General features: G+C 38.7%; 2 protein-coding genes across 4 annotated transcripts in view; one reads left to right on the top strand and one right to left on the bottom strand.

The window, feature by feature from the left end:
• sox10 (SRY-box transcription factor 10) lies at nt 1-8,387 on the bottom strand. 2 transcript variants are annotated; one of them, XM_084405596.1, is made up of 4 exons: nt 8,277-8,387; nt 5,271-5,950; nt 3,468-3,730; nt 1-1,829 (listed from the first exon to the last, which is right to left on the bottom strand). In XM_084405596.1, exons 2-4 carry the CDS (start codon nt 5,708-5,710, stop codon nt 1,078-1,080), a joined length of 1,455 nt encoding a protein of 484 aa, XP_084261722.1. In that variant the 5' UTR covers nt 5,711-5,950; nt 8,277-8,387; the 3' UTR covers nt 1-1,077. The 2 variants fall into 2 exon arrangements, with proteins under 2 accessions (XP_084261722.1, XP_084261723.1); XM_084405597.1 differs by lacking the exon at nt 8,277-8,387 and adding an exon at nt 6,699-7,392.
• Nucleotides 8,388-10,689: 2,302 nt separating this feature from the next.
• Nucleotides 10,690-21,538, top strand: part of kdelr3 (KDEL endoplasmic reticulum protein retention receptor 3) — a 50,915-nt gene continuing 40,066 nt past the window's right edge. Inside the window, exon 1 of one of the 2 annotated variants that reach the window (XM_084412504.1) lies at nt 10,690-10,856. The gene's annotated coding sequence lies outside the window, so the exon portion shown is untranslated. The remainder of the gene's footprint in view (nt 10,857-21,538) is intronic. The other variant, XM_084412502.1, reaches the window with a different exon arrangement.

Genomic DNA, 21,538 nt, shown 5'->3' with positions numbered 1-21,538 from the left:
GGGGGCTAAACTTGCTTTAGTTTAGCAAATAACTAAACATCGTTTACAGTAACAGACTGTCTTTATGAAATAATATCGCTGTGTTTTACTGATAGGCATCAAGGGTAATGTTCTGAAACGGACATTATTTCCACAAAATACAAATCTATTTCAAACTCGCATACAGGTGGGCATAAAATATTCAAATTGGCGAATGGATGAAAGTTCGCGCCCTGAAAAGAGTATCACGTGATTTAATTCGATCAGCGGTTATGAACCGTTTCCGATGGACTGAGGCACTAGCGGTGTTAGCTAAACAAAATATAAGGTAATTTTATAGCGGAAACTTATAATCACGTTAATTCAGATGTGACAAAACATATTACAATACAGTACTCCGTTTGTGTGTTTGGAGTAACACCGTTTAGACGCGTTTATCGCGTCCTGGCACTGATATTTACACACGCTGAAAGTCATAAAACACAAATGTCATTAACAAACACTAGACAGTGGTGAAGACTTTTCAGTGTAGTTATGGCAACACAAGAGTAACAACAATAGAAAAGATTACAACAATAAAAACACGTCATTATTTGTCCAAGATAAAAACAATATGGCCTTATTTTGGTTAATAAAAAGAGATTATTCATACATACAAATACAAAAAAACAACAACATGTGGATGTACAGGTAATAACATCAGGGTGTAAGTTTATGTGAATGTATTGGAAGAAGTTTGTGATCTGATACACTGATACCAAACCATACAGAGTTCAATGACTACGCCCGTTTAAGTTGCTCATTTATTTTAATGTTTTGGTCTCAGTACTTTGGTAATGTGTCCTCATGAAATACCACTGGTGTCAAATCGGCGGACGAGCAAGATCTCTGTGATACGGGTCATGATGGTTTATCTAATCAGCCTGAGGCAACGTGAGAATATGTTTTCCCTGCAGATCTCCACACACGTTTTTTTTCTGTGTGTGGATTGTGGTGCAGGCGAGTGTTTTGATGATTTTCGGTCACATACACACTTTAGTTTGGACCTTCAGTGACTGGAAATGAAACGAGAGCGTCGTGTCACCTCCGTAACGCGCGTCACGGTCGGGATAGTGTGGTGTAGACGGGCTGCTCCCAGTGAGTCGGGCTGTGCGACTGCGGCACGGATCCGGGGTCGGGAATGGCGGTGTACAGGGGCCTCTGCGAGGGGCCCATGTAGGAGAAGGCGGAGTACAGGCCCGAGGTCTGGCTGGAGTGGGCGTAGTACGAGCCGGACGCCTGGTGCTCTGCGTACTCCGCGAACTGCGCGCGCGACGCCAGCGAGGGAAAGGCGGAGCTGTAGTGTGGCAGGCTAAGAGGCGTGTACGTTACGTGCGAACCGCTAGCCGTGGCGGCATCGCTAGCGAAGTGCGTCTCACTCTTAATCTGTGTTTTCCCTCCATCCGAGCCCAAGTGCTGCTGAGATGGCAGCTGTTGTTTGGAGAGCCATGCGGTAGAGTGCCCGCTAGCGGCCGCTAGAGCGCTGGAGATGCCGTACGCGTACGGTGACGCCGAAGACCCGGCGCTCGACGCCTGCGGGTGCCCATTCGGCGGGAGGTACTGGTCGAACTCGTTCACGTCGAACGGCTCCATGTTGGCCATCACGTCGTGGCTGATCTCGCCGATGTCCACGTTGCCGAAGTCGATGTGTGGTTTGCCGCCGCCGCCGGACGAGGAGGCAGAGCTTCCGTCTGGCCCCGCCCCCAAACCACTCCGGGAGGCTCCGCCCTCACGCTTCCCCTCGCCGGGTTTCCCGCCCTGCAGTTCCGTCTTCGGGGTCGTAGGGGGCGTCGGGGGGCTGTGACTCTGACCTGGAGAGAAGAACGGAAGAGGTTTAAGGTACGTTTACACTTAAAACAAAGAAGCTTTTCCTTTGAGTTTTCCATGTATAGACGATTGTCAAAACAATCCCAAAAAAAGCTGGATTCTGCTGCTAGGCCACTAGATGGCGATGAAACACTATAGACTTTTATTTTTTTTATTGTGACTCTGACCTGAAGAAACAAACCAAAGAGTTTTAGAGGGCATTTTTGAACAAGGTCTCTTCTCAAGGCATTTTTATTTGATCAAAAATGCGGTAAAAACAGTCAAATATAATTATTAGTGCTGGGCAACGATAAATCGCGATCAATCGCATCCAAAATGAAAGTTTGTGTGTACTGTGAATAATTATGTTGTAGAAATAAATACACACAAATGCATGTATATGTGTAAGAAGTTATCTAGGAGTTATCTATCTATTACATTTAATTGAATATTCACCAATAATATCGATCAGCCTGCATTGACACCATTATATGAGAACTGAACTGAGCTGGACGATGACATCCCGGTTTCTCCAAAGTGGCTATATATATAAATGAACTAAATAAATAACTTTTCTTTTCTTTTTTTTTTACAACAAAATGAACCATCACTGAACTTACTTAAGCTGGACTGTGGCGCTATTTTCTTCTTCAAACAAAACTTTGTTGCATTATTTTCCTGTTATCACTGTAAAGCTGCTTTGATACAATCTGTATTGTAAAAAGTGCAATATAAATAAATGTGACTTGACTTGACTATATATAAAATATTTATATTTATATATAATATAAAATATGTATAAATATATACACAGTAAATACATGCAAATATTTCTTAAATATATACATGCATATGTGTGTATTTATATAAAATAACTATACACAGTTATACACACATATATTTTATACACACATATATTGTCAATACAAACTTTTATTTTTGATGCGATTAATAGCAATTAATCGTTGCCCAGCACTATAATTTAAAAATGTATGTTTTCTATGCACATATATACTTTAAAATGGAATTGATTCCTGTGATCAAAGCTGAATTTTTAGCAGTGTCACATGATCCTTCAGAAGCTATTCTAATATGCTGATTTGCTTCTCAAGAAACATTTTTGATTGTTATGTTGAAAACAAGCGGGTCTCTCTCTTGAGTCCAACACAGAAGTGACTTAAACTGCAGTTCATCGACTGGCCACTAGAGACCGGCTGCAGAAGAGAGTCAATCCCATAGACTCCCATGTTAAAATGCCCAACTTTACAGCAGAAAAAAATATGTTTACAGCCTGGTGCAGAAAGTGCTTTTGGTCTATATAACTAATTTTGCCATTCATGACAACTGTGAGGGGGTGAATTTGTTTATAAAACATCTGTTTAAATTATATTAAGCCTTAAAGTTCTGCATAATTAAGGGCGTGGCCACTTGAGTGACAGGTGGATTGCCGCTGATGTCACTACTAGCCGTTTGTCTGCTGTCTAGCGTCACGTCACCTCAGCTAATCCCGCTTCTTTGCCCATTTTCATTTATCCTGGAGTGACGCGCTGCAAAGATGGCGAAAGCCGGCTCCGCCCACTTTGGGCTTCAAAAATGCTCTTTAAAAACACTACAGGTTTTTGGCACTACTATATGAGCCTCACCTGTGGCGTGCGGGTGGTGTCCGTCGGCCAGTGGTGACCCCGTGACCCCGGCGTGGGCCACCTCCAGGTGCAAGCTCTTGTAATGTGATTGGCTGTGGCTGACCTCGCCCTCGGAGTGGCCGTCGCCCTCAGAGCTCGACCCCGGTTTGCCGTTCTTGCGTCGACGAGGCTGGTACTTGTACTCGGGATAGTCCTTCTTATGCTGCTTCCTCAAACGCTCGGCCTCCTCGATGAACGGCCTCTTATCCGTCTCGTTCAGCAGCCTGAAACACACACAAAAACACATCGTTACACTTTATTTCAAGGTGTCATTGTTACAGTGTAATTATATATTTAAGTACTGAGTAATATTAATCAACTACATGTACTTACTATAGGATTAGGGTTTGTTTGAGGGTTAGTTGCATGTAATTATGCATAATTTACTGTTATTACTATGGTAAGTACTTGTATATATATGTAACATATGTAACAAGGACACTGTCAAATAAAGTGTTACCAAGAACGGTAACACTTTACGGTTCATTAGTTAACATTAGTTAATATATTAATTAACATGAACAATCCATTTGTTACTGTATTTGTTCATCTTTGTTAATGTTAGTTAATAAAAAATGCAGCGGATAGTTCATGTTAGTTCACAGTGTATTAACTAATGTTAACAAGATTTTAACAAAGTATTAGAAAATGTTGAAATTAACATGAACAAAGATTAATAAATGCTGTATAAGTGCAGTTCATGATTAGTTCATGTTAATTAATGTAGTTAACTAATGTTAACTAACGAACCTTTTTGTAAAAGTGTTACCAAAAGATCAGTATCATGTGCACTAAAAAACGTTTTTTTAAATATGTATTTTGACTAAAAAACATGACATATAGAGAGAAATAGGTCCTGTAACCTGATCACTGGACAAATAACTAACACACCATCACTATAAACTCTCATATGAAACATAGAATCTTGTCTAAACTTTATCAGAGCTTTTTAAAACACAAGTGAAGCATCGAATGACCTGTAATGCCACCTGACTCTGAGAGTATTGAACTGTTGAATGCTGATTCTGGCTCAGATTTCTCCTCTGAGAGTTTAACACCATCAGATACTCCAGCTGGTGTATGAACCAACTCTGAGCGCTTTGATTCTCCACCTGTTATATATATATATATATATATATATCATATATATATGTATGCTGTCATCTGTAAAGCGAGACTCTTTCACTAGTTTAGTTGTGCATCTACAAAATCCTTCTGAAAATAACCCGTTTGAGATAAATGCCCTCTTGGCGTTCTCGCTCGGGTTAATGCCGTGTGTTTTCCACAGCAGCTCCTGAAGGGATTTGTCCCTCTAATCTGGCATGTTGAAGGAATGATTATTCTGAGCTAAAGCCCCTGAGAAACTCAAAGCCAGAGGCCGGATAGCAGTGAATATGAGGATCTGCAGCAGAACACGTTACACTGACACTGGAGCGTCGATTATTAACTGACAGAATTACAGTAATGAATTGATGGAGGCTGTTTCTTGAGTGCTTTGTGTTCAGATCATCATGGTTTAATGGAGATGCACAATTGTTTTGAATACATTTTAAGATATTTTTTTACTGTTAATTATGATTATTTTTTAAATCCTTTTTATGTAAACCAGTTTGAATTAGGCCCATGCAACTTTGCTGTAGTAGCCTATAAATAAAGCTTTGCCTTACCCTATATGAATGCATGATAGGCTACAATTAGTGCATGACATGGCACACAGTGACCTTTTCAAGGCTTGTGCCCGTTAAAGTGATGTTTTTCTCTCACCTCCAGAGTTTTCCCAGTGTTTTGCTGAGCTCTGCGTTGTGCAGGTGCGGGTACTGATCCGCCAGTTTCCTGCGCGCGGCCTGCGCCCACACCATGAACGCGTTCATCGGCCGCTTCACGTGTGGCTTGCTCTTGCTGCCCGAGTTCACGCGCACGGGCATTGGCACGAGCGTCCAGTCGTAGCCGTTGAGCACCTGGCTGACCGCCTCGCGGATGCCGATGGGGAACCGGTCGTCTTCTTCATCGGACTTCACCGAGACCCCGGCGGAGACTCCGGCTCCATCCTCCCCGACGCCCGGGATCAGAGGCGGCTGGCCGGGGAGAGGGGAGTCCGGGCCCCCTGGAGCTCCTGAAGAGTGACCGGGGGACATGGAGTGACCGTCCTCCGAGACCCCGGGGCTCATCTCCACCTCAGACATACTGTGCTCCTCCGCCGACATCGTGCTCTCGCTCTGCGGACACAGGGGGCTTCGGTGGGTCTACTTTCCCCCCCAAACAGGACCTCTGTTTTATTCTCTAAAAACTATTTTATTTTCTGGAAAACAATTGCCAGGGGTTCTTGTTTTATTATACTATAGGTCATCCAGTGAAACTTTATGAGATTTCTTATCATACAAGCTCGGTTCTGTCAGAATGAATCCATCCGCCGTCTTCCTCAGGAAGTAGATCTGCTGATAAACCTGCAAAAGTCAAACACAAAGGTAATTTTAATTAATATTATAGGTGGCCTGGAGTTTGTATGTTACATTGTCATGTTTCTGTAAAGCATTTCTTCTCAGTGTACAATAATATTATTTTCGTGTTTTTATACCGGCTAATAAACGTATGTTCTGAAAACAATGTGGGAAAAGCAATGTTTCTAAAAAAAATCAATTGTTCTTGTCTGATTTGAACAATATAAAGGTTACTTTCATGTACTTTAATATTCCATCATTATCCTGAAACTTATTGTTACTCACAATATAAACATTTTATTTCAATTTTATGGAGATTTATTTGTAATATCCCAAGAATGTTAACGTTAAGAATCATTAAGTAGAAATAGCATCATGATGTTCCAAAAAAAAAATTCTCAACATCACGAGAACGCATTTCAGATAATGTGATGAGAACGTTCTAAATATGTCATTTAAAGAATTTTAACATTCTGAACGTTCCCTCACGCACAACCTCTTCGCTGTTCACTCAAACGCCTTGCGAACAAGAAAAAACCTGTTCAGGGAAAAACAGTTACAAACACTGAGGCTTTGACTTTATTTAGAATTGGTCTCTTTTTCCAGGCCAATCATACGGTGGCGTCAGTTCGCCTCGGTCTGCGTGAGTGTGTGTGTGTGTGTGTGTTATTTTAGCTTCACTCCTGCTAACAGCTACTGTTGAAGGTTTGTCGGTTTGTTCAAGCTCCCGGGAGAGAAAGTGCTGGAATAATACCGGCTTCATTCCGCCTCGCTGCTGGATAAACACGGAGCGCTGCTGAATTACACAGTGTTTGTTGGTGAAAGCACAAGCGACGACTCATAACCAGCAGGAAAATAAGGAAAATCAGAGCTGTGTGTTTAGGAAAACGCAAGCAACCGGTCCGGCACAGTGAATACACGCACGCGCGACATGATACTGCGCCTTTTATTGGTCTGATTATTAAAATCAATCCAAGATGAGTAGCCTATAACAGCAGGTATTGATTTAAATAGCCCAAGGCAAAAACTCTTTATCCAGAGCTGAGCTTGAACGACTGATCAAATCTCCGCCGAACACGAGAGCAAACCATCCGACACCAGTATTAATTAAGATCACACACAGGTGACTTCACTTCAGCAGATAACAGATTGAGTTCATATTAATTCAGACCCATTTGTTGGGGTCACGGGAATAGCTACACGTGATTAATAATTTATCTGATTGACTTGTGTGTGAAGTTGAAGTTTCTTTGGGGCAAAACATTAAGCAATTTTCTTTTTAGTAACACGGTCCATTTCATTTAGTAGGCTAATTGCGCTTCTGGATTTGCTCTGTTTTCCATTCACATTTCAGAACAACGCGCACATATAAACTTTCTGTTTATTAATGTTAACCACTCTTAACTCTTTACCGCATCGCCATTCCTAACTTTATTTGTTCAAATGTGATTGAGTTCATCTTTGGCTGGAGTAGGGCGGATCATAACGCCTGGTTTGGCAATAATTTGCCCCTAATTCACTCATGCCAAAACATTTCCTAAATGGCACAATTAAACAAATGTGCTTAGATTTGACAAAATATTAGATTCGACCTTCAGGTGATGCGAAATTCTATTGATTTGATTAGTTTACTGAAAAGTTTGGGCGATATAGCCTATAAATTCAGAATATTGGAATGCGGCAATTTTCTCTATATTGTGCTGAAAGGAATTTTTACTTCATAATTAAGCAGGTTACACGAGCATTTGGACCAGATATAGCTATTGCTCACAAATATGCAGGTAAAACAGAAAATATACCACATTTAGCCTTAAGCGTATACAAACAGATTATAAAACAGATTTATAATATAATTGCACATACGTAAAATGCTGGACAAATATTACGCGCTCGTATCAAATCAAAGTATTCAAATTCAAATTGTACTAAAAGATCGAAGTGTATTATATTTGGAGTAGTTTGGATAGATTAAGCCGTTTTTTCCCCAAGCTAAGACAGATTAACTCAACACGTCTCCCATTTACTCAATCAAGCAAATCTCGAAATGTAGGGTACACCTCGTGACACAAACTTTCTTAATAAATAATCGCATGTATATTTTAATCCATTTCGATGAGAAACTTTGCTATCCCTCAAACTTCAGCAAACATAAACCGAACAGAAAACGAATTCAAGTGAGAAGCCAATGCAGCGAATAAATTCATCGCGAATAATATTTATTCATATTAATCATAATAATAAAATCGTCATTTCTCGGTTTAGACATTGCAGTGTCGTATATCCCCATGCACAGAGAGAGTCAGTGAGAGAGAGAGAGAGAGAGAGGTCTTACTGCACTGGTCGCAGGTCGCCCGCCCAGCGCGAGATCGGTCCGTGGTTCAGCCCCCTCGCTCGCGCTCTGAATGCCTGCTCTGTGTCGCGCGCCGGGGCTTAAAGAGCCTCGTTGTGTGAAGAGCGAGAAAAAAAATCAATTCATGGAAAAAATCTCTTAAAGGAGCAGCAGAGCCCCATCGGGTCCTCCTCTGATTGGCTGATGGAGTTCGCCGTGAAGTTTCTCTCAGCGGAGGGCGGTGATTTCTGCTGTCATATTCGGCAGATCGGATTCTGATCATACTTTATTTGTGATATTAAACTTTTATACATTTATTTGAAAGTCAACATTCTTGATCTAGATCTCAGTTAGGTCTATATATTTGTCTTTGTCATAATAAATGTGTCACTTTAAAATCAGACATTATTCGTATTCCTTATTATTCAGGCACAATTTATTGCAAGATTTTAAGTTCTAATAATAATGGTTACACTTTATTTTAAGGTGTCATAGTTACAGTGTAATTATATATTTAAGAACTGAGTAATATTAAGCAACTATACATTAGGGTTAGGGTTTGGTTGAGGGTTAGTTGCATGTAACCATGCATAATTTACTGTTATTACTATGGTAAATACATGTAACATTTGTAACAAGGACACTGTAAAATAAAGTGTTACCATGATGATAATAATAATTTGTTGTAGCCTATTTCAATATAACAGTTAGAGTTTATGAAAAGCTAATTAAATCATAAAAAGGTTAAAGTAAAATAAATAGGTCTAACTAATTAGAATATAAAAAAAAAACAATCAAAATAAAACACTTACTGGAAAAAAAAAACTTGTATTTGTTTAACTGCGTCAGAGAACCGCGTGAACATGTTGTTAAATTATTGAAATATTAACTGAAAATGTAAGGGAGACGTCAAAAATATTTTAGTTCAAAGTTGTTTGGGAAACATTTCAATTGTATAATAAGTTCTCAAATTTGTAATAGTATAATGCCGCCGCGCGATATATTTGATGAGTTTTTTGGTTGCATCATGCCTTGACTGTCACAGGTGGTCGTTCATTAGTGTCGGCGTGTCCCGGGGGTTGTGGGATTTCTCTTTTTTAAGGTCTGTCCGATCACACTGGCCTGTTGTTGGCCCGGGTGTGCCTCAGGGTGAAGCAGAGGTCCTCCACCGGCCCCGTCACAGCTCGCGCGCCCCCGGGACTCTGCGCACCTGCTGTGCGCAATAACGCTTCCTTCTGACGCAGCGCGTGGAGCAACAGCACAACTGTAGGGTTTTAACTCGCAAACCTCTGGATATTCGTGTAGGCCACCCCTTCAAAATGTACTGATATGTAGGGGTGACATTAGGTTAATTGAGACACTTTTTCCCCCAGTCATCTCAATGGCAAAGAATGTATCAATTAACCTGAATTCACTCACCATAATATTTAGAAATAAAGTTTCCTAAAGGGGGGTTTCGCAACAATTTTGGTTCCCCATAGAACATTTCTTAAAATAGCCATTTGTGAAGAACATTTAAAAAAATCGAAATATATATTTTTTCCTCTATAAAAATAAAAGTTCTTTATTGGCATCGATGGTTCCATTTAGATCCTTTAACATCCAAGTAACTACAAAAGGTTATTTTGACTATTAAAATGTTCTTCACATTACGAAAAAAATGGTTATTTAAAGAACTGATGACTGAAAGGTTCTTTAGAGAACCAAATATGCGTTTTTTTTTATCATTGCATCGCTGAGAAACCCCCCTTTATTTTTTTATGATGCTAATGGTTCTTCATAGATGCCTTTATTTTTAAGCGTATGCAAAAAAAATTCCCAAGAGTGTATGGTTTCTAAAAATGTTAAAATATCTCCCAAATAAGTAGGGAACTGAAAATGTCCAAGTGAGCTAATTTTATTCAGCATTACACTTTAGTTTTATTTCTGTAGAATAGTTAAACATCAGTTGTGAATGCGGGACGGTGCGCGCGCAGGCCTGTGACCCTCGCGCGCGCGCTTGGCGCTGGAACGAGCTCCTGCCGCGTCGTGTAGTGCTATGCGTTAGTTTTATAATCGCATCACATAAACACACAGAGAGCGCATTTAACACGTTTAAACAGAAAATATAGCAAGACGAGAAGCGAGGCAAACGACGGGCCAAACGCACACAAACACGCGCGCTGTTCTGGCCAACAATAACCTCTTGTATTTCCAGCTCGCGACGCCCCCCCACCCAAGCCAAAAATCATTGCCTTTTTCATTATCCATGAATGTTGACTCTGATAAGGGGATCCTGACCATGAGAGCATCTCTCTGTCTCGGTTTCTCCTTTCTTTGCGTCCTTTGTTTTATCTCAGGTGAATTGTAATCATGTGATCAAACGAACACCCCCCTTCCATTACCCTCTTAAATGAAAAAATGAGGAACAAAAAGCAGTTCTGTGTATATAAAAAAAGAAAAGAAAAGAGAAAAGACGTGTGTCTCCCTTTAGAGCGTCTTTTTCTCCGTGTCCTTCAAACGTACACATATAGCGGGAATGAACGCGTCGCGCGGCGCGTGGACGGAGCGGACCGAGGCCTGCGCGAGAGAGCGAGCTTTGATGTGAGTTTCTGCCTGTTGATCTCAGGGAAAAGTTTGGGAAGCAGGGAAGCGAGGAGACAGACAACGCGTTTAGAAATAGCACTGTCTCCAAAGAAGCGTTTAAAACGCGCAGAGCTGGAGATGTGTTGATCCTCAAGGAACATTTCGCAGGGAAATCGGGGGTTTTGTATAGAATTGAATTGAAGTGTAGCTGTTAAACTCAAGTTGCTTTTTTTATTTGTCATGATTTGTTATTTTTGATGGTCGTGATTGAGAACTGGAAAGTTTTGTTGTATTGCATCTTTGTTCTGCGTTTCTGCATCGCGTCAAATTGAGATTTCATTTACGGCTCTTGCTCTATAAATTAATTTGCACTAATGTCAATTGTTTCGTTTCACGTTAATTATTTGACATGATCACAAATGATCAGTTTACTGTTATACATTCGTTCTCTGCAAGGGCTTCCGTGTTAATGATACATCAGAAACATAATAATAATAATAATAATTAATAAGTATTTGTCGTACAGTTCAGAAATTGAATTTATAATAAATTAAAAAATATTCAAATCGAAATAAGCTAAGGTGCGCGAGATGCTCGTCATCATCTGGACTAATTAATTATAATTATTATTTTCGTGCATTCGGAATCTTTACAAATCACAGCTAAAATACTGTCAAAACTATTATCATCGAAAAATATATAATATCTGAATTATCCTGTTTGCATTTCCATTTCAAATTCTGCCTGAAAATCAAATAGACAATTGGCAAAAAATATTATTTCGTAGTTGTTTTGTGAAGATTGTTTTCACTCTCGCCGACTCATAATTTAACTAAATTTGCTAAAAGAAGTTGAACTTGTTTCACTTCATGTTCAATCGTTTTTTTTTTTTTTTTTTTTTTTTTTTTTACATTTTATTAAACACCATCTGCATCAAGACGACCAGAAGAATAAGTGATTTCGAGGCAGGATATATGTCGCTGGTTTATTATTAATGCGCCTCTATTCGTGCGATAATATGATTAGTTATTTAATCGCGAGATTTATTATCATTCGCGTTACTTCCAGAGTAAATCCCGTTAAAACTGCGAGCGCGCGTGAATGATTTAGGCTGAATAACCAAACCAGATCATGTAAATGAAAGCGTTTTGTGTGCAGTAATTAATAATCTGTCTTACAACAGCGCTTTTTAAATGAAGTGGATTATTGAACCAGAGAGAATGAACAGATTCAGTTGTACCAAACTGATGCTCTCAGCAAACTAAAACATGTCATTCTGAGCACAGTTAATTGGTTAATGTGTGTGTGTGTGTGTGTGTGTGTGTGTGTGTGTGTGTGTGTGTGTGTGTGTGTGTGTGTTAGTGCAGCATGTGACAGTGATGATGCTGACGGTTGCCGTTGGAGATGCTGGCTGAAGATGTTTGTGACTGTGGAGGTCAAAAGGTCAATATGAGGACATGATTGTCTCATGACCAGCTTCCACACACACACACACACACACACACACACACCTGATGGCATTGGGTCTGCATGTTTTTGAGTTTCTGGCACAACAGGAAGTGGAGTGAACAAAAGACATGGAGATGGAGAGAGAGAGGGAGCGAGTGGGCGGAGCATTTCTCATTTTCCCTCTGAGAAGGAAAGGTTTTGCCCTTTTGTCTGCTTTGGTGATGATGTGAAGATTCCTGGGGGAATTCCTGCATGTGGATGAAGTTGTGCTGGAGGAAAGGTCAGACTCTGATGGGATGATCTCATGTTGTTGTCCTCACTGAATGAGTTCCTGTGGGCGGAGCCTCAGCTTCACCTGTACACACTCACCTGTCTGACTCTATACACTCTGATAGGCCTGAGAAACACACTTTACTGAACGCTTGGGCTTCATCTTTCATCTGTGCTGAATCTCAGACTCTTTCAGGCTGGAGTGTGTAACTAACAGTCAGAATTTGCTTCAATTCTAGTTTTCTATTCACAAACAGCTGCAAAGAGAGTAAATTTGTTCATATATATATATATATATATATATATATATATATATATATATGTGTGTGTGTGTGTGTATGTGTGTGTGTGTATATAAATATATAAATATATATATATATATATATATATATATACACACACATATAGAACTGTAAAAGTTATATGAGCAATAAGTTATGACAACATATGTTTTTACATTGCTTTAACTCATCAAAATAAGTTTAGCAGTTCTCAAGTTAGAAGGGATTCAACTAATATTTTAGGTCAGATTTATGGAATTTAAGTTGAATTGACTTAAACCTCCAAGTTGATTGTACTTAATTTAAGGTAACAACTCTTTTACAGTGATTATGACTAGGACTATACATATAATTTACTTTAAATTAAAATTAATTACTGGCAACTAATGAATCTAATATTTATCAATTTTCCTGAATATGAATTATATATTATTTATTTACAATTTTTTGTTTATTTCCGTTTATTATTATTTTTCTATTATACATAATATATATATTTTTTATAGGCTAATTAATTAATCTTTCAATTAATCGATTCATTCATTTTACCATTACTTGATTTTATTACTATGACCATGATAAAAGTAATATATTACAGGCTTTCTGGCCACATATGAACAGTAAAACGACTAGGAAATACAATAAATTAAACATGCAAAAAGAAAACTTATTTTGGCCATCAGACTGAAATATAAAATGTTTACCCTAGGTATTACAACTAACGCTGATTTTGTACTTTTGACTGAACTATTTGCTTGTATGTATCTTGTATGAACAGTATGTTGTAACAGTGATTGTGATTTGGACTTCAGTGAAAGTTACATTATTACGCCTTTAGATGGCAGCAAAGACGGTCTTTATGAGTGAGTCGGAACAAGGAAGTTGTTTTATTTTAGCGCTGTCACGAGAAGAACATCTACGAAATGCATGCTATTTCAGATGCAGGTAATAGCCTACACTCGTTTAGCCGATATCTCTCTCATAATACTATAATACTGTACTCTACATAATACGACAAGCATCGATGAAGCGACTCAACGTTCCTTCGCTAATAGTTCTAAAGTGACTAGACTTTAGTAACGGAGGCTCGCGCTCAACTATTAAATTGTCAATTTGAGATCTGAATCCGTGGCGGAAGACACTCCGATGTTGTTTATTATTTATTTACTCACGTTTGCCGTCGAACTGTGGTATAAATGCAATATCACACTCGCAGCCGTATGTATATCAGCGATTACCTACGGACGAATCACGTGCTGATATACAGCCATACCTCATGGCTTTTGCTCATAAGAATAATTTACATTTTTATTTACTTTTAATGAATAATTAATGAATCACTTTTCCTGGTTATGAATACTGATTATATATATAATTTATTTTTTCAATTGATTACTTACTTTATTCATCATAAAAGTGAATATATAATAAATAATTTATTTATAATTAACTTTAATTTTTACTTTTTAAAATTAAAATAAAATAAAACTAAAATAATTAAAATTAAATTAATTAAATGTTAATGAATTAAAATTCAACTAATTAACATTAATTAATTAAAAATGAAATAATTTAATGAATTATTTATTATTAATTAAATGTTGTATTATATATATATATATATATATATATATATATATATATATATATACATATATATATATATATATATATATATATATGTATGTATGTATGTATTCCGGCAGCTGTTGAAGTTCAGCTATAGGCTGTGATTCAGTGTGTTTGAATGCTGGCGATGGATTTCTTCATTTCTATGTTTATATGACATATTTCTAGATCATCTGCACCTGCGCTCGATCCTCCAGGTGTGGAAATACAAAGAGCTTGTGTTTGTGTGTAAGTGTGAGAGACAGTTTGTTCATAACAGACATTTGTGAAACACAGTAAAAGCAGGAAAACATTTGTTTACATTTGCATACATTCCTTTATTTAGATGCTTGAGATTTCTAAACATAAACATGATACATGAAGAGATATTACAATCAACAGTCTTGAATGTAACATCTGAAACACGAATCTATGCTGTGAAACGACATGTCGCGAAAGCGCTATACAAATACATGTGAATTGAAATACATCGACTGACTTTAAATCATTATGCGATGAAGACTTTCTCTCTCTTTTTCTCATCAATCCCTCCATTCTGTACATTCTCCCACTCTCTGCTGAATATTAATGCTTAAAGCTCATTAACATGTCATCATGTTGAGAGGGTTAATAAAAGTCTGGGGGTCCGTGACCTCTGCTGACCCCCCTCTATCTCTCCCTCTCCACCCATCTTTAATAAATCCATGCAGCTGCGTAACGCTTAAATGGATCCCCGTCTCTATGGGATGAATCCTGCTTTTGTGTTTTCTCTCTTTCTGCTGGTGGACGGGTGGCAGTTGTGTGGTGGGGGGCAAAAGTTGGACAGGATTCCTCTGCAGCTGGGGAAGAATGGATGGAGAGAGGGAGAGAGAGAGAGCATGAATGCACCATTGTGTGGTCACTTCATATCTGCACCGACTGCCTCCGCCAAGAGTCCAGTTACCCCAATTGTGTTGGAGAAACATCTAAAGGAAGCTGATATGGGGTTTCGGAGGGTTTAATGGGGGTTCGGGTGGAGGAGGAGGAGGAGGAGGGCAAGAGAGAGAGAGAGAAAGATAGAGAGAGAATTGGTTACCTGGTTTTCAGGTATGCGTAAATCCTTCTCAAGCAATATCCCATCTATCAGGGAAAACATTCTAAAAACGTTCTGCCAAAGTTCCAAACAAACGTTCCTCCAATAACGTTAATAGAACGTTCGTTCAAAGTTATCTGGTCTTTAATGTTCTCAAAACGTTCTTAGAACATTTGTTTTCCTGAAACGTTTCAGTTTTTAAATGTTACTTCTTGTTTCGGAACGTTCACAGAACATTTCAAAGAAACATTCCAATAATGTTTGAAGAATGATAAAACGGAATGTTTCCATACATTTCAAAATCTGGATGTTTGGAACATTCAGTGAACATTCTGAAATCACATTTTCATGATTTCATAGGAACGTTTGCAAAAATGTTCTTAGAACATATATATCTTAGAACATCTTTAATAATCTTATCGAAATATTATTTATACATCAGTTAATCGAACATTTTTTCAAACGGTTTAGGTGGATGGTTTTTATGTTTCTAAATGTTCAGAGAACATTCAAAAGTAACTTTCCTAAAATAATCAAATGAAATGTTTCCTTAATATTTTTTTCTGAAAAAATTTTTTTTCTTAAATTCAGAGAACATTCAGCAACGTTAGCAAAACTATTATTTTTGTGTGTGCAACATATAAACAACACAAAAACACATATTTCACCAGTCAAATATGGCATTGTTCTGTTGAGGTTGAGCAAACAGTGTGAGTCACATTGCAGTGAGAATTGCTTCATGCTAAACGCTTCAATTAGCAATCCGCTGTATTCGTCACATGACCTCATTATATGTCATGTGAGTTGATTATTATCTTTAAGTGTCTTTTTTTAATTTAATTTGGTTAAGTGTTAAGGTGGTGTTTCTTCCAGTTTATTGACACTGGGAATGCAGCATCAGGTCAAGTGTGCTCTGCATTGTGTGTGGGATGCAGTAGATAGTTAGAGTAGTGTGCTAGTGTTTATAATGTAACATTATGTTTCCATTGTTTAGATGATGTGTTCATTTCAGATTGACTCTAGTGATATCAGCATGAAAAGTATCATTCATATAATTGAAACAGATGAATTAAGCTCAGATAGAGTGTTTTTAAAGAGCGCATTTCCTACAGTTTTATCATTCAAATCTGAGCTCCACTTGTTAGACTTCATTTTGATGGGTTTTGACCCAAAACAAGCCATTTTTGCTGCGGTACCTTCAAGACTCCTGTATAAACGCCCCATTATCATGTGCACATGAACTGAACAATGATGATTAGGTGTCGCTGACATGTAAATATGGCCATAGTTTTCTACAAAAGTTTTGCAATCATTCCAAAAAATTTTTTTTTGAGTGTTCAAAACGTCCAGTTTTGTTAATAAAAAAAAAAAAAAAAAATTGGTTATGTGAACGTTAAGAAAACATTTTGTTTTATCATTTTGCAAACATTCCTTGGCGTTCCATTATAACGCTTTAGTGATAATGTTTGGAGAACATTATTAAAGACCAGATAACTTTGAACGAACGTTCTATTAATGTTACTGTAAGAACATTTGTTCATAACTTTGAGAGAACCTTGCCATAAGATTCTAAGAATGTTCCCTGTTAGCCGGGTTGCTCTTTTCCACATGAAAGTGAATGAAAAATGGCAAAAACCACCATTATGCTAAAATCTGCTGTAGCTCTCAAATACCCTTTGTGTTTGTTCAGTTTAACTGTGGCGCACTAAGACACGTTACACCACATGTGACCTTGATGATGACAGATGATTGACAGCAACACAAAATATTTGAACTGAATGAAAATAAGACTGAAGAGCTTTGTACAACAGGGAAGATTCATTTAAATATTTGTTCAGTTTCTCACAGACCTTTGTGTTTCATAGAAGACATAAGTCACACAGGTTTGGAAACACACACCTGCTTGTTTCAAGTAGGACTTGTCTATAAGATTCATTAAATGTTCTGGGTGGATTGAGTTTGGATTTAATGTTACAGCATTTTACATAGTATATTTACATTTATTGATTTAGGGGACAATTTTATCCAAATAATCCAAAGCAGAGCTCACCAAACTGTTTTATTTCAAAAGTTTGATTCCTTATGATATTAGTCAATAATAAACGTGACATTTGAGAATTTGATACATTGTTTCCTGAGATCATGATTCCCATTTGAATACATGCATTAAATACATCACTTTTTGTGACATATTTGATATCAGTGGTGGCTGGGAAAGCTGCAACTGAAGAAAACACATGCAAATAGAAAAAGCACCAGCAACACCACTGACAACATTGAACACTGAGCAGTTCCAGCCAGGTTAGTCTCTTGTTGGGGTCTACGTGAAACATTTTTGTTGTGGTCTGTGAGTATTTGCAGTGCGTTTCTGTATTTGGATGTGTTGTGAGAATTTGGTTGTGTTGTGAGTTTTTGCAGTGAGTTTATGTATTTAGTTGCATTGTGAGTATTTGCAGCGGGTTTCTGTATTTGGTTGCGTTGTGAATATTTGCAGCGGGTTTTTGTATTTGGTTGCATTGTGAGAATTTGCAATGCGTTCCTGTATTTGTTTGCATTGTGAGTATGTGTAGCGTGTTTCTGTATTTGGTTGCGTTGTGAGTTTGCAGTGCGTTTCTGTATTTGGTTGTGTTGTGAGAATTTGGTTGTGTTGTGAGTTTTTGCAGTGAGTTTATGTATTTGGTTGCATTGTGAGTATTTGGAGCGTATTTCTGTATTTGGTTGCGTTGTGAGAATTTGGTTGTGTTGTGAGTTTTTGCAGTGAGTTTATGTATTTAGTTGCATTGTGAGTATTTGCAGCGTATTTCTGTATTTGGTTGCGTTGTGAGTATTTGCAGCGGGTTTCTGTATTTGGTTGCGTTGTGGAATTTGCAATGCGTTCGCGTTGTGAGTATGTGTGTAGCGTGTTTCTGTATTTGGTTGCGTTGTGAGTTTGCAGTGCGTTTCTGTATTTGGTTGCATTGTGAGTATTTGAAGTGTGTTTCTGTATTTGGTTGTGTGAGTATTTGGTTGTGTTGTGAGTATTTGCATTGAGTTTATGTATTAGTTTGCGTTGTAAGTATTTGCAGTGTGTTTCTGTATTTGGTTGCGTTGTGAGTATTTGGTTGTGTTGTGAGTATTTGCAGCATGTTTCTGTATTTGGTTTTGTTTGAGTGTTTTCTGTATGTTTCTGTATTTAGTTTCATTGTGAATATTTGCAGCAGTTTTCTGTATTTGGTTGCGTTGTGAGTAGGGCTGTCGCGATAACCGCAATATCGCAGTACCGCGCTTCTGACAAGCCAACCGCAGAGGAATTCAAGTAACCGCAGCAACCGCGATATTCGCGTGTTTTCTTTTTTCATAAGGCAATAATACCCTTCTTGTTTTGTTCATGTGTATTGAATGTTAAATAAGTTAATGATAATAAGACGTGGTGATCATGGTTTTATTATGGTGATTTGTACAGAGGCTTCGTGGAGTTGCACTTAAGCCTAAAAAGACAGTGAATGAGAGAGATCGACTGAGCGCGTGCGATTACCTGCGTCTGTCTTTGAGGTCAAGTCATATACGTGAAAAGGTTGCCGTGTCCAAGGAAAGTTAAATATTTGTCCTGTCATCCTTTTAACGTTTAAAATAAAGGGTATTTACCATGAATGGCATCAGCGACAGGCAGCGCTGGTCTGCATCCACAGCACGAGGAACTCGCGGTCGCGGGAAACAAAACTTAGTGAGTCACGCATTGAATCAATGCCATTTGTCTCTGTGAAGCTTCAGCGTTACCCATGCGACGCATTGCTGGTCAGCTGAGCCTTGAAAAGTGGAGCTCAAAGTTAAAAATAATTTACCTTGTTTCATTACTATCTTTTAATGAATCAATCAGCGTTTTTGAACGTGTTGTTAAATGAATGGTTTAATGACTCACTCAAAGACAGTCCGTTGCCGTAACAACTGCGCGCTGAGTGACAGGCTTTCAATGCGGAGAGACGCTGTTTAGTTTCGGTTTATTGGTTACTGAAAATGTACTCGTTTTTGTGCATGCTGACCACATCGTGACACTTATAGCAACAAATAAATATAAATAAATCAAAATAAATTAATAAATGCGGTAAAACCGCATATCGCGCTATTGAACCACTCAAAATTACCGCAAGGGAAAATCCTTCACCGTGACAGCCCTAGTTGTGAGTATTTGGTTGTGTTGTGAGTATTTGGTTGCGCTGTGAGTATTTGGTTGCGCTGTGAGTATTTTGTTGTGTTGTGAGTATTTGGTTGCGCTGTGAGTATTTGGTTGTGTTGTGAGTATCTGCAGTGAGTTTATGTATTTGTGTGCATTGTGAGTATTTGGTTGTGTTGTGAGTATTTGCAATTAGTTTATATATTTGTGTGCGTTGTGAGTATTTGCAGCACGTTTCTGTATTTGGTTGCGCTGTGAGTATTTGGTTGTGTTGTGAGTATTTGGTTGTGTTGTGAGTATTTGGTTGTGTTGTGAGTATCTGCAGTGAGTTTATGTATTTGTGTGCGTTGTGAGTATTTGGTTGTGTTGTATTTGCAATGAGTTTATATATTTGTGTGTGTTGTATTTGCAGCATGTTTCTGTATTTGGATGTGTTGTGAGTATTTGCTGCGTGTTTCTGTATTTTGTTGCAGCACAAGTTACAGAGTCGGTTGGGGGTGACTGAGGAACATATGCCATTGGGAAATAGGAAAATCATCATTCATTCTATAGCTTCCTTCTGTCAGATCGCAGTCAGGTTGATTCAGTCGTTGAATAAAACCTGTTGATCTTTGTTTCTGCTTGAAGCACATTTTAGGTTACCTGATTAAATGTTTTTGTTTTTTATGTATGTTTGTGTGTGTGTGTTATTGTGCAGAACACACACACACACACGCACACAGTGAGTGATGGATGGATGGATGGACGGAGAGGGAAGGAATGAGATTTGTGGGTGAGTCTGAGTCACAGCTGATGAAATGCAGAAAACGCTGCAGAAGAATTCAGACGACAAAAGACTCTTTCTGTGTGTGTCTGTGCGTTCTCAGGCCGGGCCTGTAAAGCCCCTGCCCTCGGGCCGCTCGGGCCTCGTGACGCTCCTCTGGGTTTCGGAGGTCACGCTGGATTGAGGAGCTTCAGCTCGGATGCAAAAGTTTCTCATGCCTCGTTCCTGCTGATCGGATTCAGTGACGAGAGCACAAATCATCCAGCTGTGACTCTGTCAAATGAGGTTTACTACGGATCTTCACTGAAATCACATCACGGATTGATAAACCTGAAGATCTGATCTGAAGCTTTTCTTCAACACACACACACAAACACTAAAAAGCTACGCTTTCCTGTAGCTCTAACAGTGGAGCGTTGGCTCTTGCAACGCCAAGGTCATGGGTTCGATTCCCAGGGAAAGCAAGAACTGATAAGAATGTAATTGTGTACCTTGAAATGCAATGCAAGTCCCTTTGGATAAAAGTGTCTGCTAAATGCATAAATATAAATGTCTTCACAAGCGGAGATGTTACAATAATAATAAAAACAAACAAACACAAAGACCTGATAACTTAGCAAGAATTAGTAGTGCCATTGCTATGATGTTGTGATATGGTTTTAGGGTGTTCCTTCATTGGACATAGTACGTCCGGCAGGTGAAAATGGTTCATACTGACCAAACCTGCAGTCGTAATGTTGAGTGTGTTTGTTGTCATGTTGCTCAGATCATGTGTGTTTATGAGGAGAGTGTGCTATACTTAATACACACACACACACACCCACACACACACACATACACAGTCACACACACGCACACACACAGACACAGTCACACACACACGCACGCACACACACGCACACACACACACACACACACACACATTCACAGACAAACACACACAGACATGTAAAATGGTGTAAAGTGTGTGTGTGTGTGTGTGTGTGTGTGTGTGTGTGTGTGTGTGACTGTGTCTGTGTGTGTGTGTGTGTGTGTGTGTGTGTGTGTGTGTGTGTGTGTGTGTGTGTGTGTGTGTGTGTGTGTGTGTGTGTGTTAAGTATACTCTCC

This window comes from Rutilus rutilus (genome assembly GCF_951802725.1).
Source record: "Rutilus rutilus genome assembly, chromosome: 1".
NCBI classification, from domain to species: domain Eukaryota; kingdom Metazoa; phylum Chordata; class Actinopteri; order Cypriniformes; family Leuciscidae; genus Rutilus; species Rutilus rutilus.
The sequence above is the reverse complement of the archived record's forward strand: the minus strand, read 5'-3'. Positions and strand labels throughout refer to the sequence as shown.